Raw genomic sequence first — 18,702 nt, forward strand, 5'->3', positions numbered from 1 at the left:
CCTCTTGAGTCATCCAGTTGGAAAAGAAATATAAGGACGCACATGCAGAAGTAAAACCAGACATTTGCTCCTACCTTGAACTTAGAGGTAGCTGGTATTGCAGCTTTAGCATGAAAATGGCAACTGAAAGCTGGACGGACAGAGAACGCCTGCTGATACGGTGTCAGGTAGTTTCCTTGAAGGCACTGGGTCTGTCCTGTAAACCAGGGGAAAAAAAAAAAATCTTTAGTTTGTAATACAGTTGTGAGTGTTAAAAACAGGTAAGACAGGGAAGTGTTTCAATACCAAAGCAACAGGAGCATGGAGGAGTTCTAGAGATACAGAGAACATATGCTTAACATTCAGCAGGTGCTTAGGTTTATATGAAGTGCAGCTCAATGAATTTTCTAACTTTCCTGTCCTGAGGTTCTTCATGAACAAAGTTTCCCCAGGTGGGTCTCATTCAGAATCAGGGCCTTATTTAACATCAGGGAGGTTCTTTTGATCTGTCAGTCTCCTGGTTTTCATTATGACTGAGACATCTTTTTGAGAAGGTTAAGGAAACGCGTATTAAATAATGGCCTTTATTCTTAGTCTTGGGAATTAAAAAAAGTAGTATGTAGTCAACAGAAAATACACGTTCATTATGACATTATGCAACTGAGGACCTTCCTGAAGGTGTGCACCAAACATGTACCAGACTGTGATATTAGCAAACACATACACATGTATCAGTAACTTTACTCATAGCAATAGTCCCCATTATCTTAAACTACTCGCACTGGTAAAGTGACTCCCATGATTGAGAGTGCTGCAGGATTGGGCCCTGTGTACTCTACAGAGCATTTTTTTTAAAATGTAAATGTATCTAATCCCTTAAAAAAATGTAAACCAGTTGTGACCTCCTGGCATCCCGTGAGTTTAATGGGGAGTTTTGTCTGCACAAGGAATGATTCCTTTGTTAGATCGGAACATGCTGAATTTAATCTCGGAATGAATTTTTATGGCCAAGACATAACCCACCCTTGAAAAGAAAGAGAGTTTATAATGGAAAGGCTGACACAATCTGAATTATAGAGCTATAAATGACAGCACTTTAATCATTCAATTAAAGTGACCAATCACTTCCAACAAAGGGGTGCTTGAGCCAAAGCTATTGTAGCAGGTGGAAGGATCCTCCATTGACTTCAGAGGTCTTTGGATCAGGCCCAGATTGTTCATGGATTTCAACTATTTTATATTCATTTCAATCCTTATTCAGCTAGATATTTAAACACATGCTAAATATTTATTGTTTGTGTAACCTGGAACTAATCTCAAGTTTCAGATTAGGCCTGGGTGTAACTATTTTGCCAACTGGTACTCAGATGAGCTAGTTTAAAGAGGCTCTTACTTTAATTTGATATCATATTTTACTTAGCTTTTTGGTGTTACCCTGATTGCTTTAATGCAGTCGTCACCTTTTGTTAAAGCACATACTGACACTGCAGTGCAGTGATTTTAATTGTGTGGATTTAAAAAAAAAAAAACAAAAACAACAAAAACCTCTCCAGTTATTTGGGGTTTCATTTTCATTTTTTTCATGTTTGGGGAAGAAGAAAAGACACAGGAAAAAAAGAGAGAAAATGGAACATTGAAAATGATAGGGTTTCAGGAAAAAAATATTTTTGGCAATGAAATCAGGAAAAGCAGCAGGGTTTTTGAATAGTGAAGCTCACCAACTAAGCCAGGGAAAAAAACTGAACTGAGCTCTGAAACTTTACCTTCCTTTAATTATACAGGTGACATTTCAGACATTTAGTCTGGGTTTTTTTGCATCTGCATATTGAAAACACCCTTTTAAAAATACTTTAAAAAATAGCTGCTACAGAACATTTATTTAGTGAAAAGTAAATCTTATAAAAATTCAATTGCAAAGTAGTTAAGGTATTTGAATTTTTTTTAAAGAAGAAGAATCCCAAGAAAGAAAGTATTTGATGGCTAATAATCTCATTTCAATATAATAGGACCTTTCTTTTGCAAAGAGCAAGACAGGTTAAAAGATATAATTATGACTTTGCAAACTCTCCCAAGTGCTACGAGATCATCTGACAGTTCTGATCCCGGGCTCAGCTCTCAAAGGGGAAAAGTCTTTGTCTAGTTAGAGAGTTAAAGAGACAGGATCCCTATTCCACCCTCTGCCTACATTGCAATTTAACTGTCAAAAAAATCCAAGCTGCAAAATTGTCTTATTCCAACACAGCGCAAGAAAAGAGAGAGAGGTTTGAAACTGACCTGTCAAAAGCACCCTGTTTAAAAATGTATAATATATTTTAAATATTTTTTTCCGGAGGTACTTAAAGGTTAAAGATGTGCCAAAGAAGTAGGATGGATTTTTTTTTCCCCTTCACTAAAGCTTTTTAAAACAATTAAAACAAAAAAAAATCATTTCAAAATTAGGGATCATCAGTGTAAAAAATCCCCTGAAGATCAAAAGGAACACATTAGAATCACATTAATTCTGATTAAAAAAAAGAGAATAAATCCCCTTTTTCAATGGAAAGAGAAACTTCGAGGACATTTAAATAGTGTTTTCATTGTCAGAATTTACAAGAAGATGGAGCAGAGTGTCTGGAAGAGATGAAGACCAAGGCAAGCATCGAGCCACGAGGAAAGATACAGAGGCTGCTGTTGACAGTCCGTCCTGGATATTCTTGGGCTCTTTAAAGCTTTGCTTTTTTTAATGTTTCAAAATAGTGAAAGAAGGAGGGGAAAATATTTTTCCTAAGTAACCAAACAAAAGAAGCCATTTCTTAAGGGGGGTTTCCAAGGAGCCACAAACAAACAATTCCAAATCATTTTTTTTTACCAAATATAGATGGCAAACAGACAGCTGGACGTGACCAAAGGCTTTTACACAGTGCCACCCGCGTGGCATTTTGCAGTACCACGAGCACGTGGCGTTGCACCAAAGCAGATCCAATTTGTTGTACTACAGCAGCACTTCCCTCGGCCAGGACTGCCTCAACAGGATCAGGCCCCGAAGTGTGTTAGCAAACCCAGTGGGAGCTCGGGGGCTGCAGAAATGCCAGACTGGGATCTGTAAGCATGTGAGCTGTGCGTTTATCTCTTAGAGCATTCAATGCATTCCCCTAAGCAGGGAGCAGGGGCCAAATTTCCCTATTATTCATCTTACTGCAAGTCAGGAGTGAGCCCCTCATAAATCGGGAGTCAATTCCTCAGAGACAACAGTTTCCCCACCCGACAGAAACCAAGTGAGAGCGTGTTCGGGTCCGTTCATCCGCCTCCATCAAGCCCCAGCAAACACCTCAACAAATTGGAGCAACTGAGAGGGCTCGCACACCAGCAGCCTCTTTGTAGCCTTTATTTGCTGCAGGGGGGGCTTGTCCTCCAAGGAGCCAGTTGGGTTTTCCTCCCTCCTAATCAGTAAATTGTAACCTGCTCCTTCCCATACGTGGCTTGACTAACGGTCCTGCCGTACGTCTGGCAGGGCCACAGGCCAAGCTGTTTCACACACGTGATTGCATGCACTTGGCGTGAAGGGGGAGCCCAGAGCCATGGGTGAGAGATTTGTAGCTTTTGGACAAAAGGGTTGCAAAATAACGTCCTTCCCTGTCCCTCTTTGGCATTTTAGATCCTTCCCATAAATAAGTCCTCACCCAGATGGGAGATGGGTCCCAAACCCACCAAGAAGAATGATAATCTCGTTTGGGCTCTGCAGCTGGTCCTTCTAACCAAAGGCCTACAGGGAGGGGTACCAGCCTGTCTTATCCTCAAAGTCACAAGGTAAAATCTTTCTAGGACTGAAAGCCAAAGGACACTACCTCAGGGAGTTCCCCAAGTCATAGGAGGAGATCAAAATAGTCCCAACTGAATAGTGCTTGCAGGCAGACTTGCATTGCCTGCACGAGGGCCATGCAGCTAGGCTGATGCCACAGACTTTAAAGTGCTTTGAAACAGGCACGTATTCATTTAGATTTATACAAACACGAGGGCCATAGGCTCCAGATAAATACACCCTCAATGGTATCAGTACAATCCAAGATAACGGCACCAGCAAGACAAGTGGCATAAAAGTCAACCTACCCCCCCCCCACTGCTCCCCCTGCCAAATTTTCTCCCTCTCCAGCCCTCTTCACTCTGCCATTTCCAGGTGGGTGGGGAAATAGATGAGCTTTGCAACAGCACTGAACGTCACCGTCAGACACAGGGAACCTTGGAACAGTGGTAAAGCAGCAGTTGTATATTGGTGCTTTTTCTTCAATATTTTAGTACATATAAAACTGGCATATCGGGGTGTGACCAAACTAAAAAAAATGGAGATGGGGGACCTCATTAAAGCACCCTTGCAAATTGATTTGCGTACCACCTGCTGCATTAGGAAGTGTGTCAACACAGCCCTGTGTTTCCATAGGACCTGCAGGGTGACCAGGCTTTAAGCATTACTCACTAAAAATTAAAGCCAAACTGGATTCCTGCCCTAGGAAACTCGCCAGATTTCTGCTCTTAAAGGAATGATAAGCCTTTGGGATGCTGCTTTTCTGACTGTGCAAAATCAGGGTCAAGTCTGGGATAAGAGCTCCTCATTAAACAGCTTCAATCCCGCTTCCCTTAAATCTGGAGGGAAGTCTTTCTCTAAGAGCAGGACCAGAACCCATCAGCAAGACAAAGGTGTGCTCCTGGAAGCCCAAATGGATTATCCTAGGGCAAAGGGCTTTTTCAAAGGTGTTCCCTTCATATATGTTGCTCATAAGAAGATAAGAAGGCCTTCCCCATCCTTTCCATTAGCTTTCTGGTCCCAAATTCTTGTCGGTTTGCCTCAGCCTTTCAAGGGATGAGATGGTGATGGGGTTTCCCTGGTGTAACCAAGAGCAGGATCTGGGGTCTCCTCGGTAAATACCGTATACTAAAGCTGCCTTCCTCATGCCACTGGAAAGCTGCCATGATTCTGCCCACATATGAACCAAAACTCATCTGTTTGCACATTTTCCTCTTAATCCAACCAGTTCTCCAGCTCATCTTTTCTTGTTTGTGATCAGTTTGGAAAGATTTGTGCCTTTGTATCAGGGACAGTCTAGCTGCTTGCTTATGACAGCACCAAGAGGGCTGCAGGTGTCAAAAGGGAATTCCTGCAGTGAAAGTCTTGGATGTAGTTCTGAGGAGACACTGATAGTGGGGAGTAAGACAGTGTGAGTGTCACCTGGTGAGAAAACAGTAGAGAGTGGCAAAGAGCCATGGCACACACTGATTCGACATGTGTTAAGCGTGTAGCAGGAGCAGAAACATACACACGAAAGGGGAGAGGAAGTCAGCAGGTGTAACCCTGTGAAATTACACAAGACCCATGCTTGGGTTTACCATTTTCACTTCATCACTCTCCTTCCTTCCTATTGCTGCAGGAGCCACTCTCATCTGAACATCCCAAATAACCTATTCCGACTGGCACCCTCTTACTGGCCAATTCAAACCAAAGGCCATGGTTAATACTAACAGCTTTGCAGATTTCTCAGATTTTCTCAGACAGGGGAAATTTGCAGGTGGTGTGAAGCTAGTGATGCTGGCTTTACACAGCAGAGTGTGACCCTACAGAAGCAGAGTACCTGTCCTCAGAGCAATGTCTCACCATCAAAAGAGACAATTTCAGCTGAGCTGTGAGCTGAGCTGCCTTCAGGCTGGGACAGGCTCAGGCGACGTCCCCACTCTGCAGTCGATCCCCCCTCAGCGCACAGCACACGTTTCGGTTTGATTGATTTTGTAATTGCTCGTTTAATTGAACAGTTACAGCAACACTATCAGGAAAAGGTTTCAGGGCTGGGAAGGGGGGTGGGAGGGTGTGGGGGTGGAAGGGGAATTGGAGCTGGGGAAAGAGCAAAATGGGTTTTTCCCTTTCTCTTAAGATGAAAACAGAAGAGGAGACAAGGAGACGAGCTCCCTTTAGCAGGCACTGAGGAGGAAGAGAGCCGAAAACAATAAATTACAAAAAGAGAAGAAAAATGAGAAGTGGGTTGAAAAGTGTGGCAGGGCCAGAGGATCCCAGGGACTGCTTAGCCTCTAACTGACATCCTCTTCCTGCTAGCTGTGAATGCTGGCATGAGGAAAATGGGCCACAGAGAAGGAAAGCTGGGAAGCTCTGTGAACTGGAAGGGCGGAAACAAGCAGGAGGTGGGAGAAGATGCCTGTGTGCCTAAATAAAAGGTGCATGAGCAACATGGAGAGACAGGGAAAGACATACCTGTGTCAGAGAAGCTGCAAAGAGCAGAAGGTGTATGAAAGCAAAACAGATGTGTACAGGAAGGTCTGCATTTCAAGCACAAGTAAGGGTGATGTGCGTAGCATATACCTGTGTGAGAGGTAAACCTCCAGGGAACGGGAGAATGGACCAGCAGGTATACATAGGAAAGATGGGATGAGTGAGAGTGAAGGGAGAGGGCACATATATGAAAGGAAAGTGAGAAAAACAGTGAGAGATGGATGGACACCTCTGCAAAAGGAGGTGAGTGCGAGAGAAATCAGGACACATGCTGGCTGGGTTTATCAGTGAGCCTGCTATTGGGTATGCTTTGCTGTCATGCTGTGATATGAGGTTGCCACTTCTTTGCAAATCTGGTGCCATGCTGCTTTTAATGCCTGGGGCTGTGTAGGCACTACTTCCATGTGTCTGTAAACTTTTTGGAGCATTTCTGCCTCTGATCTGCATATACTGCCTAGGTGGGTTTCCCAAAGGGGTGAGCAGCCTCTAGTTGTTGGCACAGTGGGCATTTGCACCACTTTTCACAGTGTGTTTGCGTATACTCGTGTGAAGGGGTGGGCACGGACGTGTGTGTAAATCCGCTCGCTGTGTGCCCATCTGTGCAGCAGGCATAGCGCACCTCTGCCTCTGCTTCCACGAGTCCAGATGTGGCAAGTGTTACTGCGTGCCCCTCTGTGGTATGTGCGTGTCTGAGCAAGGAGCATGTGCTTGTTGGGTGTGTGTCAGGAAAAGGACAGGAGAATCCAGACAGGGTCAGGGGGGAAGGTGCACACAGAGGCCATGGTACAGCTCCACAGCAAAGGAGATCAGGTTTCAGAAGAGCCTGCAGCTAGGGCTAGAGGGGGACAGGAGGTGGGCTTTGCTGCCTGCATTCCCTGGCAGGCAGCACAAGGCAGGTTTAAAGAATATCCTTCCATTTAGGAGTTTGTTTATTATTCTTAACTAAGCAGCTCAGACAGGCAAGCCGGCAGCACCATATCCACACTGACTTCCCAGGAAGGCAGGGAAGGGAGGGACAGGAAGGCAGATTTCCAGACTAGGGGACAAAGGGATGTATGTACCGCTGGGCTAGGGAAGGGGGCAAAGCTGCTTTGCCAGCTCTTTAGAAAAAGACACTCAGCTTTGGGTTGTCAGAGTGGAGTCTGGGTGGGGTGCAGCTGGAGTATGGCAAACAGGATCACAGCTGACATGCTGCTCCAAAACCCAGCAGCACCTTTGGGTTGGCTGCTCCTCGTACACTTATGAACTTCAGACTTCTGTCTGAAATGCCTCAGAACCAGAATTAGAGACTCGGCTATGTGTTTTCTAGGGAGGAAGGAGAAGTGATCTCTTCTCTCTCCTGTTAAAATCCACTTATTCCATCAGGAGTCACAGGGCACCAGGATATCTGTGGTAATAGAAATTCCCTCACCTTGCAAGTGTGTGCATACCAGGGAGTCAATGCACATCTCCCAGCTCTGTGTTTTGGCTTGTCTGGCCCATCTAGCTAGTTTTTAGCTACTGCAGCGATGACCAAGAACACAGCAACCTAGATAGAAAGGAGAGACAGTATTGGTGTGCATTTCTCACAGGGACAGACCATATATATCTGTGGGCTCCCTCAAAGCATAGGTGATAGGGGACGGAAAAGTTCTGCGTGGCTATACATAGAGTGAAATACACAGGAGCACTTTCCTGCATACTGCTGGTGCATGCACACCAGCTCAGCTAAACACTGTCCATATGTGCAAAGACAGATCAGCATTTTTCAGCCAGCACCTTCCACGTCTGTGGACTCTAGCGTGCAAGGGAGCGCCGCAGACCCAGGTGACGGGGCATCCATCTGCAGCATGTGAGCACACACCAGACCTACCCCACGTGTAAACAGGAGAGCTAGCGTCCTTGCAGCTCAGAGGGCAGGACTGCAAAGGAGGGACTATTTTTGCCATTCGCTGAGTGCTTGATGTGTGTGCTCACACTGTCGTGAAAATGAGGTCAAGGAAGGTCATTCAGTTCAACAGTATAAATCAAGGAGGAAAGTAGAGTGGAAGCCTGTGAATACTCGGGAGATCTCACCAGTGGGGGGTGGTCGGGGGAGCGGAGGAAGGGCTAATGAGACCGAGAATGCCACACGCGGGTGAAGCAGAAAATAACGGTGAATGAAAGCAGCCAAACGGTGGCAGCCAAAACAGAAGGCAGGAAAGCCCAGCCTCAGGTCCTTTATCCTGCACTATAACCAATGCTTCGTGTTAACTCACAGGATTATTCTGCCAGAGCAGGCAGAAAGGCTCCACACCCTCCAGTCCCAACCCGCTGACAGGAAACCTTTCACTGGAAACTTGCTTGCATTCAGTGCAAAATGTCTCACTTCTGTTAGCAATTTGTTCCCCATCACAAGCATTCCTGGGAGAAGTTTGGCGGGGGTAGGAAACGGGCTAGGAGGGCTGTGTGCGGGACGCTTCCACCTGGCGACCTGGTTAATAACACAATGGAGCAGACAGCCGGCCTTTCACCACCTCTCGCTTTCCTCCATGTCCCTCATTCCGCCTTTCACCACCTCCCCCTCCATTGCTCTCCTTTCTCCTCCCTTTTGCCAGCCTCCTCTTTCCCCTTCTCCACTTCCCCTCTTCTTTCATCCCTTTATTTTTCTGCTGCTATGTGCTCTTAGCACATTTGGACCTCATGCTCTCTGTCCTGTCTGCAGGCCTCCCAAACTCATCACACCTGTGCCCCACTGCACTCTTGGGTATGGCAGAACTCAGCACTTTCTCCTTGGGCTGGGTCTGAGCCTCCAAAATGCTTTTTGTCATCAGTCTTCCCCCAGCACTCTCTGGACAGAAGTCTCCCTCTTCCCTTCCCCCTTCTCTTTCTCTCCCTCACATAATATTTTCCATATGAAGAAGCCTTCCTGAAGCCGCACACTGCCCTCTCGGCGAGTCTTAGGCGGGTTAGAGGAGACCCTGGGAGCCTTTAATCCTCTCTCTCTCTCGCTTGCTTTCATCCTCAGCCACAGCTGGACGCCCCATTGATGTGGAACAGACCAAACACCAGGCCTCTCACTAAGCTGCTGCTGTGGGGCCTCTTCTCCTTTAGAGCCGAGCCGAGCCGATGGCCCATGTCCTGCTTACAGAGTGCCTATCCCACGTGCACCAGCAGCCCCTGCATGCACACGGCCAGCACCTCTGGCCCCAGCTCTGCCTGCCTCCCCCCGGCCATGCTCCTGCTCTCACTGCAGCTACTGTTTCTCTGAGCCATCTTCTACCACCTTGCTCTAAGACAAGCCCCCACCTTCTCCCTTATCCCAGCATCCTCCTTTCTCAGGATTATTTAGCATCAATTCCCCACTGCCGCACATCCCCGCAGAGCATCAGGCCTGGATGAGGGTAAAGGACTGGTTTGTGTTGCTCTGCTGAAGAAGCAACTGGTGGCGGTGCCCCCAGGAAGGGCCTGGCAGGCTCCATCATCTGGCGGATAAGGCCTTAGGACTGCAGCCTGCTTACAATTTTGGGAAGAAGGGTCTTTGCTCTCTCTTCAAGATCTCTCTTAAGGCACACTGCCAGGTGAGGCAAGGATATACAACTTCTCTAAAAACTTTGCAGCACGCACAAGATGGGTTCACATGGGCGCTTGCCTCCCAGAGCCGGGGGAAACAGGCGAGTGACAGACAAATTGCCATGCCTGGGCACCTGCCTGCAGCCAGCAGCATGACACCCCGGGCTTTGGTCACTGCACAGTCTGCTAGCTGAGCAGAGCATTTCGTTCATTGCAAAACATGGGGAATATCGCAAAGGCACTGCGAAGGCCAGCATTTCACCTTGGTGCCGAGCTCCAGGGAGCTATGTGGCTGCTTGCGAGCAGAGACAGCACTTGGCTGCCGAAGCCCCCCCCCGCCTGCAAAGCCCCCTCCAGCAGACCCCATCCCCTATCCCGGCACCCCATTCCTGATCTTCCTCTGCCCTCTAGCGGCCTCGCACCCCGAAACCAGCCCTTCCCTTCGCACACAGCTCCACGGCAGCACCCCGCCGCTGCCCGGGCTCTGCAACCGCATGGAGCATCCCCAACGCTGCTGCGACAGGGACCGCTCTGCCAGGTCTTCCTGTAGCATTCAGCAAGGGCCAACGTATGGGGCAGGTAAAGTAAAGCTGGGAAGTCTCTGTAAGGCCACTGACATTTTAGGAAGTGTCTAATCCAAAGAGGTTTCTGTGGATTAGACAGCAACGAGAGTAAATCAATGGGAAGCAAGAATTTCTATGGAAGGCAACAGAGAAGTGTATGGTTTCATCCCTGATTGGATGAAAAGCTCAAAAGAAACTTCAGGGGGCTTTGGGGACTCCAAGTAGATAGGCAGAAAAGAGGTGGATTGATGAGAGTTCAGAGAAGGGGGGAAAAAAGTGATCCAAGCTGTCAGAAACACAACCTAGGAGGGAAAATTAAAAGACTTGGGGATGGTTAGTCTGGAGTGGAAAGACTGAGGGGAGGCATGGCAGGCGTCACTGCATACAAAGCAAGAGAAAGGGAATAATCTGTTCTCCGAGTTCACAGTGGATACAAAAGGGAACGAGATGTTTAAATAGCAGGGAGAGGCAGATGTTAAGAGAAGCTTTCAAATAAGGATGGTGCAGCACTGGAATAACTCACTGGGAAAATGCTCCAACCTAAACTAGTTAACTAGAGATCTTTAGAAATTACATTGAGAGAGCTGATCCTACTGTGAGTCACTGGGCTAGATTAAGTGACCTCCTGAGATAACATTCATCTTATTTTCTATGATACTATAATTAAAAGCCACATTGATCCTCTGTCAGAGATGCAGCACAAGGACCAACTTCATTACTTCCTTGCTGCTCCTTAGTGACCAACATGCTAGGTCCTGGACAGACATCTCTTCATGACCTGTCCTGCCCCAAAGAGCTTCTCTCCTCAAAGACAGGACCTCCAGTGGACATGGCAAATGCAGATGCTATGGGAAAGGATGAGGCATTGCAGTGCAGCACGGTTCTTGGCTCAGTTTGTAGGCAACCAGTTGCAGAAACTGAACTAATTGCAGACTCTTGGGATTTGTTCGTAAGAGAACGAGTGCATTCCCCCTTCTTGTTATTGAGCATCAAGTGCCTGATGAGAGAGGGATTTGGGGACAAGACAATGCGAAGATATCTAGCACAAAATGATTAGCCAGAATGTACTGTTAATAAGCTGCTTATTCATATAATTGGAAATTATTTGCAGCAAGGGTGTCACTACGGTCTTTCTGCACTGATGGAGCGAGGCAGCTAGGTACTGGCCCAGGGGAGACCACTGTGAGCACATCTGCTGGCAGTGGGGAGGCAGAGGAATTTACTGCTGTTATAGTTCTTTACTGTCACTGCTTTGAAGGGCAGAGAAGGGCACAGGGATTTTAAGGGGAGGCAGAAGGGAATCTGCCAAGCCCCACTGACTAGGGGCATGTTTCCCAGTATGGCAAGCACAAGGTGTCTGGGGAGCAGAGTGGAAGGACAGTCCTTCTCCAGTATCCTTACAACAGCTAGAACGAGAGTCAGGCCAAGAAAGCACGGAATCAAGACAAATAAGACCTGCCACCACTTATGCTTCCCAAAGCAGCTGTTTGAGGTAGAGCCAGCTGTGGAAGAGCCATGAGTGAGTCCACCCCAGAGCTGCGACAGCCATCGCTAAAGGGAGCCTTTGGTTGTGGCTACAGCGCACACATTGTGACTTGATGATTGAACTGGAGGTTTCCACAGGTGGCTTTGCTCACCTTGAGGAGAGCTGGCTTTGTTCTGATTTCCAGGAGGCAGAGTTCCTCAGGGAGGCCAAGGGAAAGGATGGGAAAAGCTACAGAAGCCATTCCCCATTCCCTCTGTTAGCTCTGCCCAGCAGGTGCATAAATACAGGGATGTGGCATTGCACCACCCCACGCCTTTCTCCTTCCCTCACCTCCACTGTGGTTGAACCCAGGCCTGCAAAGCACCCAGGTTCAGAATCAGACACATGGAAGTTTATGTGCCTCTGAAAACTGAAACATTTATCCATTTTTCTGAGGCCAAGAGCTGGCTGATTTTAATGATGTTGCTAGTGGGTGCGTCAAGGGGTCTTTCAGGGACAGCATTGAAAGTGTAGCAAGATGGTGAAGTGTGGCTTCTGTTGATGCAATGGGGAGAAGAAAACAGCTTCTCCTTGAATTCTGCCTAATGCATCTGTGTCTTCCGAACTGGCCAAGCTCTGTTGATACTGACAATTCAATTACTGAGGTATGAATTTGGTTGTAAAACAGCAGTGAAGGATTTCTGTGCCAAGCCAAGTGGTAAGCCACTAAGCTCAGCCACTTCCTCCAGCAGTACCAGCGTGGGATAGGAGGGTACAGAGAGAAGACATCTGCTAATCTTCTGATTTGCCTTCAGTGTTGCCCTTTCTCTTGGCTCCAAGACAGGCATGGAGCCGAGATTCCTCCTGCTTCTGCTCTTCTGTTTTTCAGGTGAGAGAAGGGGTGAGGCAGTACGAGAGGCAAGGGGAGCTCAGGTACAGTGTTTCTCTTGCATTTGTCTAAGGTCTTGTACAACATATGATATTTCAGCATTAGGAAAGGAATTTTTCTGAAAGTTTCTACCACCAAAGCAAGTTTCTTTTCAAGATGGAGAAATTCTCTGCACTGCTATGAAAGGAGATGGGCCAGCTCTGGTTCCTGTTACCTGGAGATTCTGGTTTCTCCAGGACCATAAGCCAAGTCACTGTGGGCACAGTTTCCTCTTCAAAAACAGGTATAAGCTGTCATGCAAACAACATGTCCCCTGGCACTGCCTGGCCCAGGCTCCACCACTCCCTGAAAGGACCACTGGCTCAAGGGACAACTGTCCTGGCAGTGATTCCTTCTCTGCATGTACAATATTTAATAGAAATCACAGCTACTTAAGGACAGGCTAAATCTGCGTGAATCAAGATAGGAAGGCCTTAAAGCATTTGTTTCATGGCTGTTAAATGCCTCTTAGGAGTTGATTATTAAGATGCAGAATCCCGGGTGCTGAGGCACACCAGGCTAAGTGCATAGAGCGCTGCACCTTTGATGCAGCGCAAAAAGCAACTCTGAAGGGAAGGATCCCTCTGAAAGCCTCTGTCAAGGAAAAGGAGAGTCTTTGGGAGGCAGCAAGAAAGCAAATGTACATAAAAGAGTTGCTAATTATTTTGGAACTGGGATCATCCAAATGACAGCACTGTAATCCTATTTCAGCAGCCCCCAGGAATGACTAGCACAGATTTACTATCACAGACGACTGACATAGTTTTCTGTTTCTTTACCAAACCTTTTATATCCTCAGTCTTTTGAAGCCTCCTCAGAGCCAGCTCAGGCCTGTTAACTATTCCATAGAGGGAATATAATTCCATATATATTTGTGCTCACTGTATCTCTAGACACAAAGCTTGAATAGGTATGAAAAGATCCATCCCTGAGCACAGTAGTAAGCTGTAACCAAAGCTGGAGAATCTCCTCATCTTTTGACGACCAGTTTCCTGCCTGATCCCTCCCTTTCTCTCAAATACACACACTGAACCCACCAGCCATCACAAGAACTTGTGCAGAACTACAGTGGAGCTGGCACCAAGCCACACAGCATGATTTCTTCATTTTTGAAGGGACTGTTTCTGACTCATGCTCAAGCAGGACAGCCTAAAACCAAGGAATCCCCCAACATTACAACACAAAGAACGGTTTCTACACCAGATCTTCACAGAAAGTCAGCAATCTTTGGTTGAGGAAAACTATACTTTAGTGCAAATTTGTGATTTTTAACCCAAAAATATATTTGCTTTCTGTGAAAGATCAGATTATTTACTTAAAGTCAATCTGTGTTATCCTTTACAATACAGTAAAAGATGAACTTGGAATAAGGAAAAGACCCCATTTTCCTACTAGCAATGCAGAGGGATGCTGAGATACAACAGTCCTTCTCTTCTCTTTCAGTGGAGAGAGCTAAATACTGGAAACTTTGAAAATATTGCTAGGAGTCTGTCCTCCCTATATGGCACGTCACAGCCTCTTGAACAGGGAAACATTCGTAAGCCAGCACTGAAACAACAGCATTCCTTCTGCCAGCCTGGTGCTTCATCCTCTCGCACAACTCGCGACGCTGCACAGGGCACGGACAGACCCGCGCCACAAGAAACACTGCGGAACTGGCTTCTGCAAATGCTCTGCTGCCCACTCTCTTACAGTCCTTTTCCCTACCCTTGTTCTGTCTTATTTACCACAAGGTTTGTACTGATGAAGAGGCAGACAGCACAAAAATAATGGCTATAAAAACTATGCATATGACAAATAACCATGAAACCTGAGGGAAACATTTGAACGTTCCCCAGACTCCCCTTCTCCCTAACCTTTTGTTACCTTATTGCTAGATCACACACTCCTCAGACCAGGAAGTCAAACAAAATGCTATTAAAATTTGTTTCAGTAGTCTCCTTTTTCTCCATTTCTGTGAAAAAAGGACAAGTTATTTTAAGGCTTACCTCAATTTTGTGTTCTTTCAAATATTTTTGCAAGAGGCTTTTTTTTTTTTCTTTCCCCAAAACCACAACCTGAGATAAGGCAGCCTAAGAATTTACTCAGCAACTCACAGCTCACTAGATTCTTCCACAAAGTCTGAAAAAGGAATAACTTCCTCTACCAGAGGTTTTATACTATCTCATTTGCTAATGGGCTGAGGCTGCTCAGCTGTGAACACTGATGAGTTTCTCCCAGCTCTGCTGTGATGGTGGTAACAGGAAAGGAGAGATGGAGCGCTTATATCTTAAAATTGCTACTATACCTAAATCCAGCAGCTTCTTCCCATCCGAACTTGGGACACTGTGGGAAAATAAGTTGTTACGGGAAAGGCAGAGAGAGCAGGCGGTGTGTGAGGCACACAGGACTGAGGTCCCAGCTGAAGCCAGGGTCTGGATTTCACCTGTGAAGACTTTATCCCATAGTGGGTATGTCGTTCATGGAAGATGTGTCATCATGGCTCTTAGCTGGGATTTATACTGTGGTTCTTATGTTCTGCAGTGGTCCAATACCACTCTGCTATGGAGCTGAAGAGTCTCTCTGTTGTATGTCCCTATAACGTCCAGAACTACAACGCTACAAGGAAAGCCTGGTGCTGAATGAAAGATAAAGATAAATGGGGTATCTTGGTCAGCACCGATTACCACCTATCAGCATATTAAAACAAGGCTTATTCTGAGAGAAGCACTATTCTTGATGACACCCAGAAGGGGACAATCACTGTCACAACACAGAAGCTGCAAGTTGAAGACTCAGGAGTGTACTGGTTGTGCACACTGTATGTGCTCTCATTTTTCCCAAATAAGTAAGATTAAGCTGTCTGTTTCCCAGAGTGAGTATTTCTTTTTAAGGAAAATGTGGCGCATTTTATAGATTTCTGCCTCACTTTCTCTGCTTACCTTTTCAGTGTTCTGTATTACCTTCTCCCAGGTTACTGAGGAATAGCCATAGTAGGTCAGACCAAAGGTCTCCAACACTGGCTGAAGCAGATAATTAGGAAGGAGTATAAAAACAGAGAAGAACATAGAAACAGCTCTCCAGAATACTCTCCCAGCCTCCAGTGATTTTCTGGAGAGGTTATTTTTGTGACAATAGCAATGGCTAAATTCTTTTTCCTCTTTAATTCATCTACTCATTCTGCTGACACATAAAAACTTTTGGTATATGAACATCCCGTGGCAGTGAACTCCACACTCGATGCATGTGTGGAGAATTTCCTTTCTTCCTTGTCTCCTAACTAGTGACTTTCTTCTTATAACAGACAGTGAATTATTGCTCCCGTTCTCTCTCCCCACTATTCCTGATTTTACAGCCTTTTGTAGTATCACCGCTGTCATTTCCTTTCCAGGCATAAAGTTGTTTTAGTAATTTCTTGTACATAAGGTGCCTCAGAGCTTTCTCTGTCTTGGCTGTTTTTCTCTGATCACCAACTCAGCTGACGAATTCAGAGCAAAGACTCCTGATGGTTCTGTTACAACAAGCTTTGCTTTGTTTGGGGACGTGATTATATTATTCTAAAATTTCTTCAGAAGGACAGAATATTTTGGATATTTATTTTTTATTCAGCATCCCAGTTCAATTCGACCCTCCTGTAGCTAAAATGCTTGTGAACTGGATTACAATATTGTGCTTATTCTAATTGCAAGAAACTGATGTAATTGGACGTTTTGTCTGGACCTTACTAACCAGTTTGACCTTTTCCAGAAACCGAAGCATATGTAGCTCGGGAGATGCAGTCTCTCTACTGAGTGCCCATACAACATGCAAGATTACACAAGGCTGTGTGGAAAGCCTGGTGCAAAAAGACAATCGAGTGTGCTGTCTTGGTCAGTACAGAAAAGACAAGCAGTCGGAATGAGAATAACACTCAGAAAGGAAGATGCGCCATAAATTATGACACCCAGAGAGGAGTTCTCAGCATCACCATAGAGAAGCTCACAGTACAAGACACCGGGGAGTACTGGTGTGCTCTTAATGATGACTCTTACTTCTTCCAAATAAAGGAAGTTAAGCTGGCTGTTTTCATAGGTGAGTGTCTCTTTTTTTTAAATTGGAGAAACTCCTTTCTCCTCATTTTTCTTGCAGAAGAACTCACTTCCCAGGCTTGCTGCCCCACCTGCTCCACCCACTCTCTGCTCTCTGTACTTCACAGTTCATTTTACCTACTAGTCTGCTCCTGACTCCCCAGTTCCTGAATCATACTGGGGAACCAAAAGGACATGCAGAGCCAGGAAGCTGTGTTTAGCTGTCCATTTTCACAGTGAGCCAAGAGTCAGTTGTGCCAGGAGCTGCTTTGAATGGATTATTTCAGTATTTATTTGCATTGTTTCCCCTGTACTTAAAATCACTTCAGTTGTGCCTGTGGAGACATTACTGTGTAATGTGCAAAACCCAAATGGTTCTGGTTTGGTTTCTCCAGCTGGGCACTCTGGGGGTAGGCACCCCGAGGCACCACGACAGAGCACGGAGCACAAGCGGACTGGCTGGGGTGGTGGACATCTGGGATCCCCAACAGCACAGCCCGTGGGAGGGTCCATGCAGACACAGCCCTGGATGCATCGCCACCCTGGCTTTGAGGAGACTTTCCAGCAAGGGACTGGGCAGAGGGCATCTTGGGAGCCCAGAGAGAAGGGCTAGGCCAAGGCAAAGGTCCTGCTCCATCTCCATGGCTCGGAACAGCCAAAGGAGTGCCCTGCTGCCACTGGTGTGAGGGCAGAGTGTGACAACGGCCAGGCGAGAGCAGCAAAGGGCCTTTGCCATCAGGACAGTCTGAGCTCTGTGCTCAGCCACTTCCCCAAATGCACCCTGAAATTATCTTGTGGCCAAACGTGGTGAAAGATTTCCGTGAGAAAGCAAGACCTCAGGCACTTCCTCCAGCAGTGTCACTGTGGTGCGGGAGGGCTCACAAGGCAAACACTTTTGAACGGGACACGTTGAGCAGCCCCCAGCAATGTCCCTTCCCTAGGCTTGAGGATGGCCATGGAGCTAAGAGTCCTCCTCCTGCTGCCGCTCTGCTTCCCAGGTAAGAGAAAGGCTGGGCATGCCTCAGGCTTCCCAGGCACCCAGGGGGAGTGGGACAGCCTTCCCCACCTCCCGCTGCCTGCGGAGCTCCACAGTTGGGGGGAATCCAACACCGGCCGGACTCTGAGCTGAGCAACTCACGGCAAGGATGGGGAGGGAAAGGGGCAGCCCCAGTTCCCACCATCGCTCCATTTAGGCTTGAAGGTCCAACACCTCTAGTGCCCACATGTCTGTGGGTTTTAATTCAAAGATACTGGGTTTTAAATCACAGTTGCAGTCCCAGCTCAAATCTCAACACTTCCCACCGGACATCAACCTTCCCATTTCCAAGCAGGCGCATTTACCAGGGGGAATGGATCTCGGTTTTTGGAGTTCCTCCAGCCACAAGTGCCCATGCAGAGTTTCCCCATGTCCATCGGGAGGCTGTGAGCAGCCCTGCATCAGCTCCCCTCTCCCTCACCACATCTGATATTTACAGGTCTCCAAGCCCAAACACCTGCTGCCAAGGAGAGACGATTGGAAGGAAGCACTCTGTATATCTGGTGTCCTTACACAGCACAGACTAACTCCCAGCAGCGGAAAGCCTGGTGCCGCATGAGAGAGAACAGATGTGAGCCCTTAGTGGAGACGACCAACCCATCACAATACCCATACAAAACCCATGCCACAAACGGGAAAGTTACAATAGAGGACAACCCCACGCATAGGACCGTGTCAATCACCATGGCTAACCTCCAGGTAGAGGACTCAGGCACATACTGCTGTGCTTCCCGTTTCTACAGTAACAGGTATCTTCCACTAAAGACTATCTCACTGAATGTTTTCAAGGGTGAGTACCTTTTTCCCCACATAAATGCAAGTCTTGTCAGAAAGCAACATCATTCCTTCCCTCGCTCCGTGCCCCCTCTCCCACACAGCTGAGCAGCTGCCCCCAACCCCCCCA

At 46.9% G+C, this 18,702-nt stretch overlaps 1 protein-coding gene across 1 annotated transcript in view; it reads left to right on the top strand.

The window, feature by feature from the left end:
* The window catches only part of LOC103919870, a 133,666-nt gene that overhangs the window by 110,091 nt on the left and 4,873 nt on the right, over nucleotides 1–18,702 (top strand). The window contains 4 exon segments of the mRNA XM_009327459.1: nucleotides 12,678–12,721; nucleotides 16,570–16,766; nucleotides 17,704–17,760; nucleotides 18,238–18,588. Coding sequence (XP_009325734.1) covers nucleotides 12,678–12,721; nucleotides 16,570–16,766; nucleotides 17,704–17,760; nucleotides 18,238–18,588 — 649 coding nt within the window.

The sequence above is a fragment of the Pygoscelis adeliae genome, unplaced genomic scaffold (assembly GCF_000699105.1).
Source record: "Pygoscelis adeliae isolate BGI_AS28 unplaced genomic scaffold, ASM69910v1 Scaffold197, whole genome shotgun sequence".
Taxonomy (NCBI): Eukaryota; Metazoa; Chordata; class Aves; order Sphenisciformes; family Spheniscidae; genus Pygoscelis; species Pygoscelis adeliae.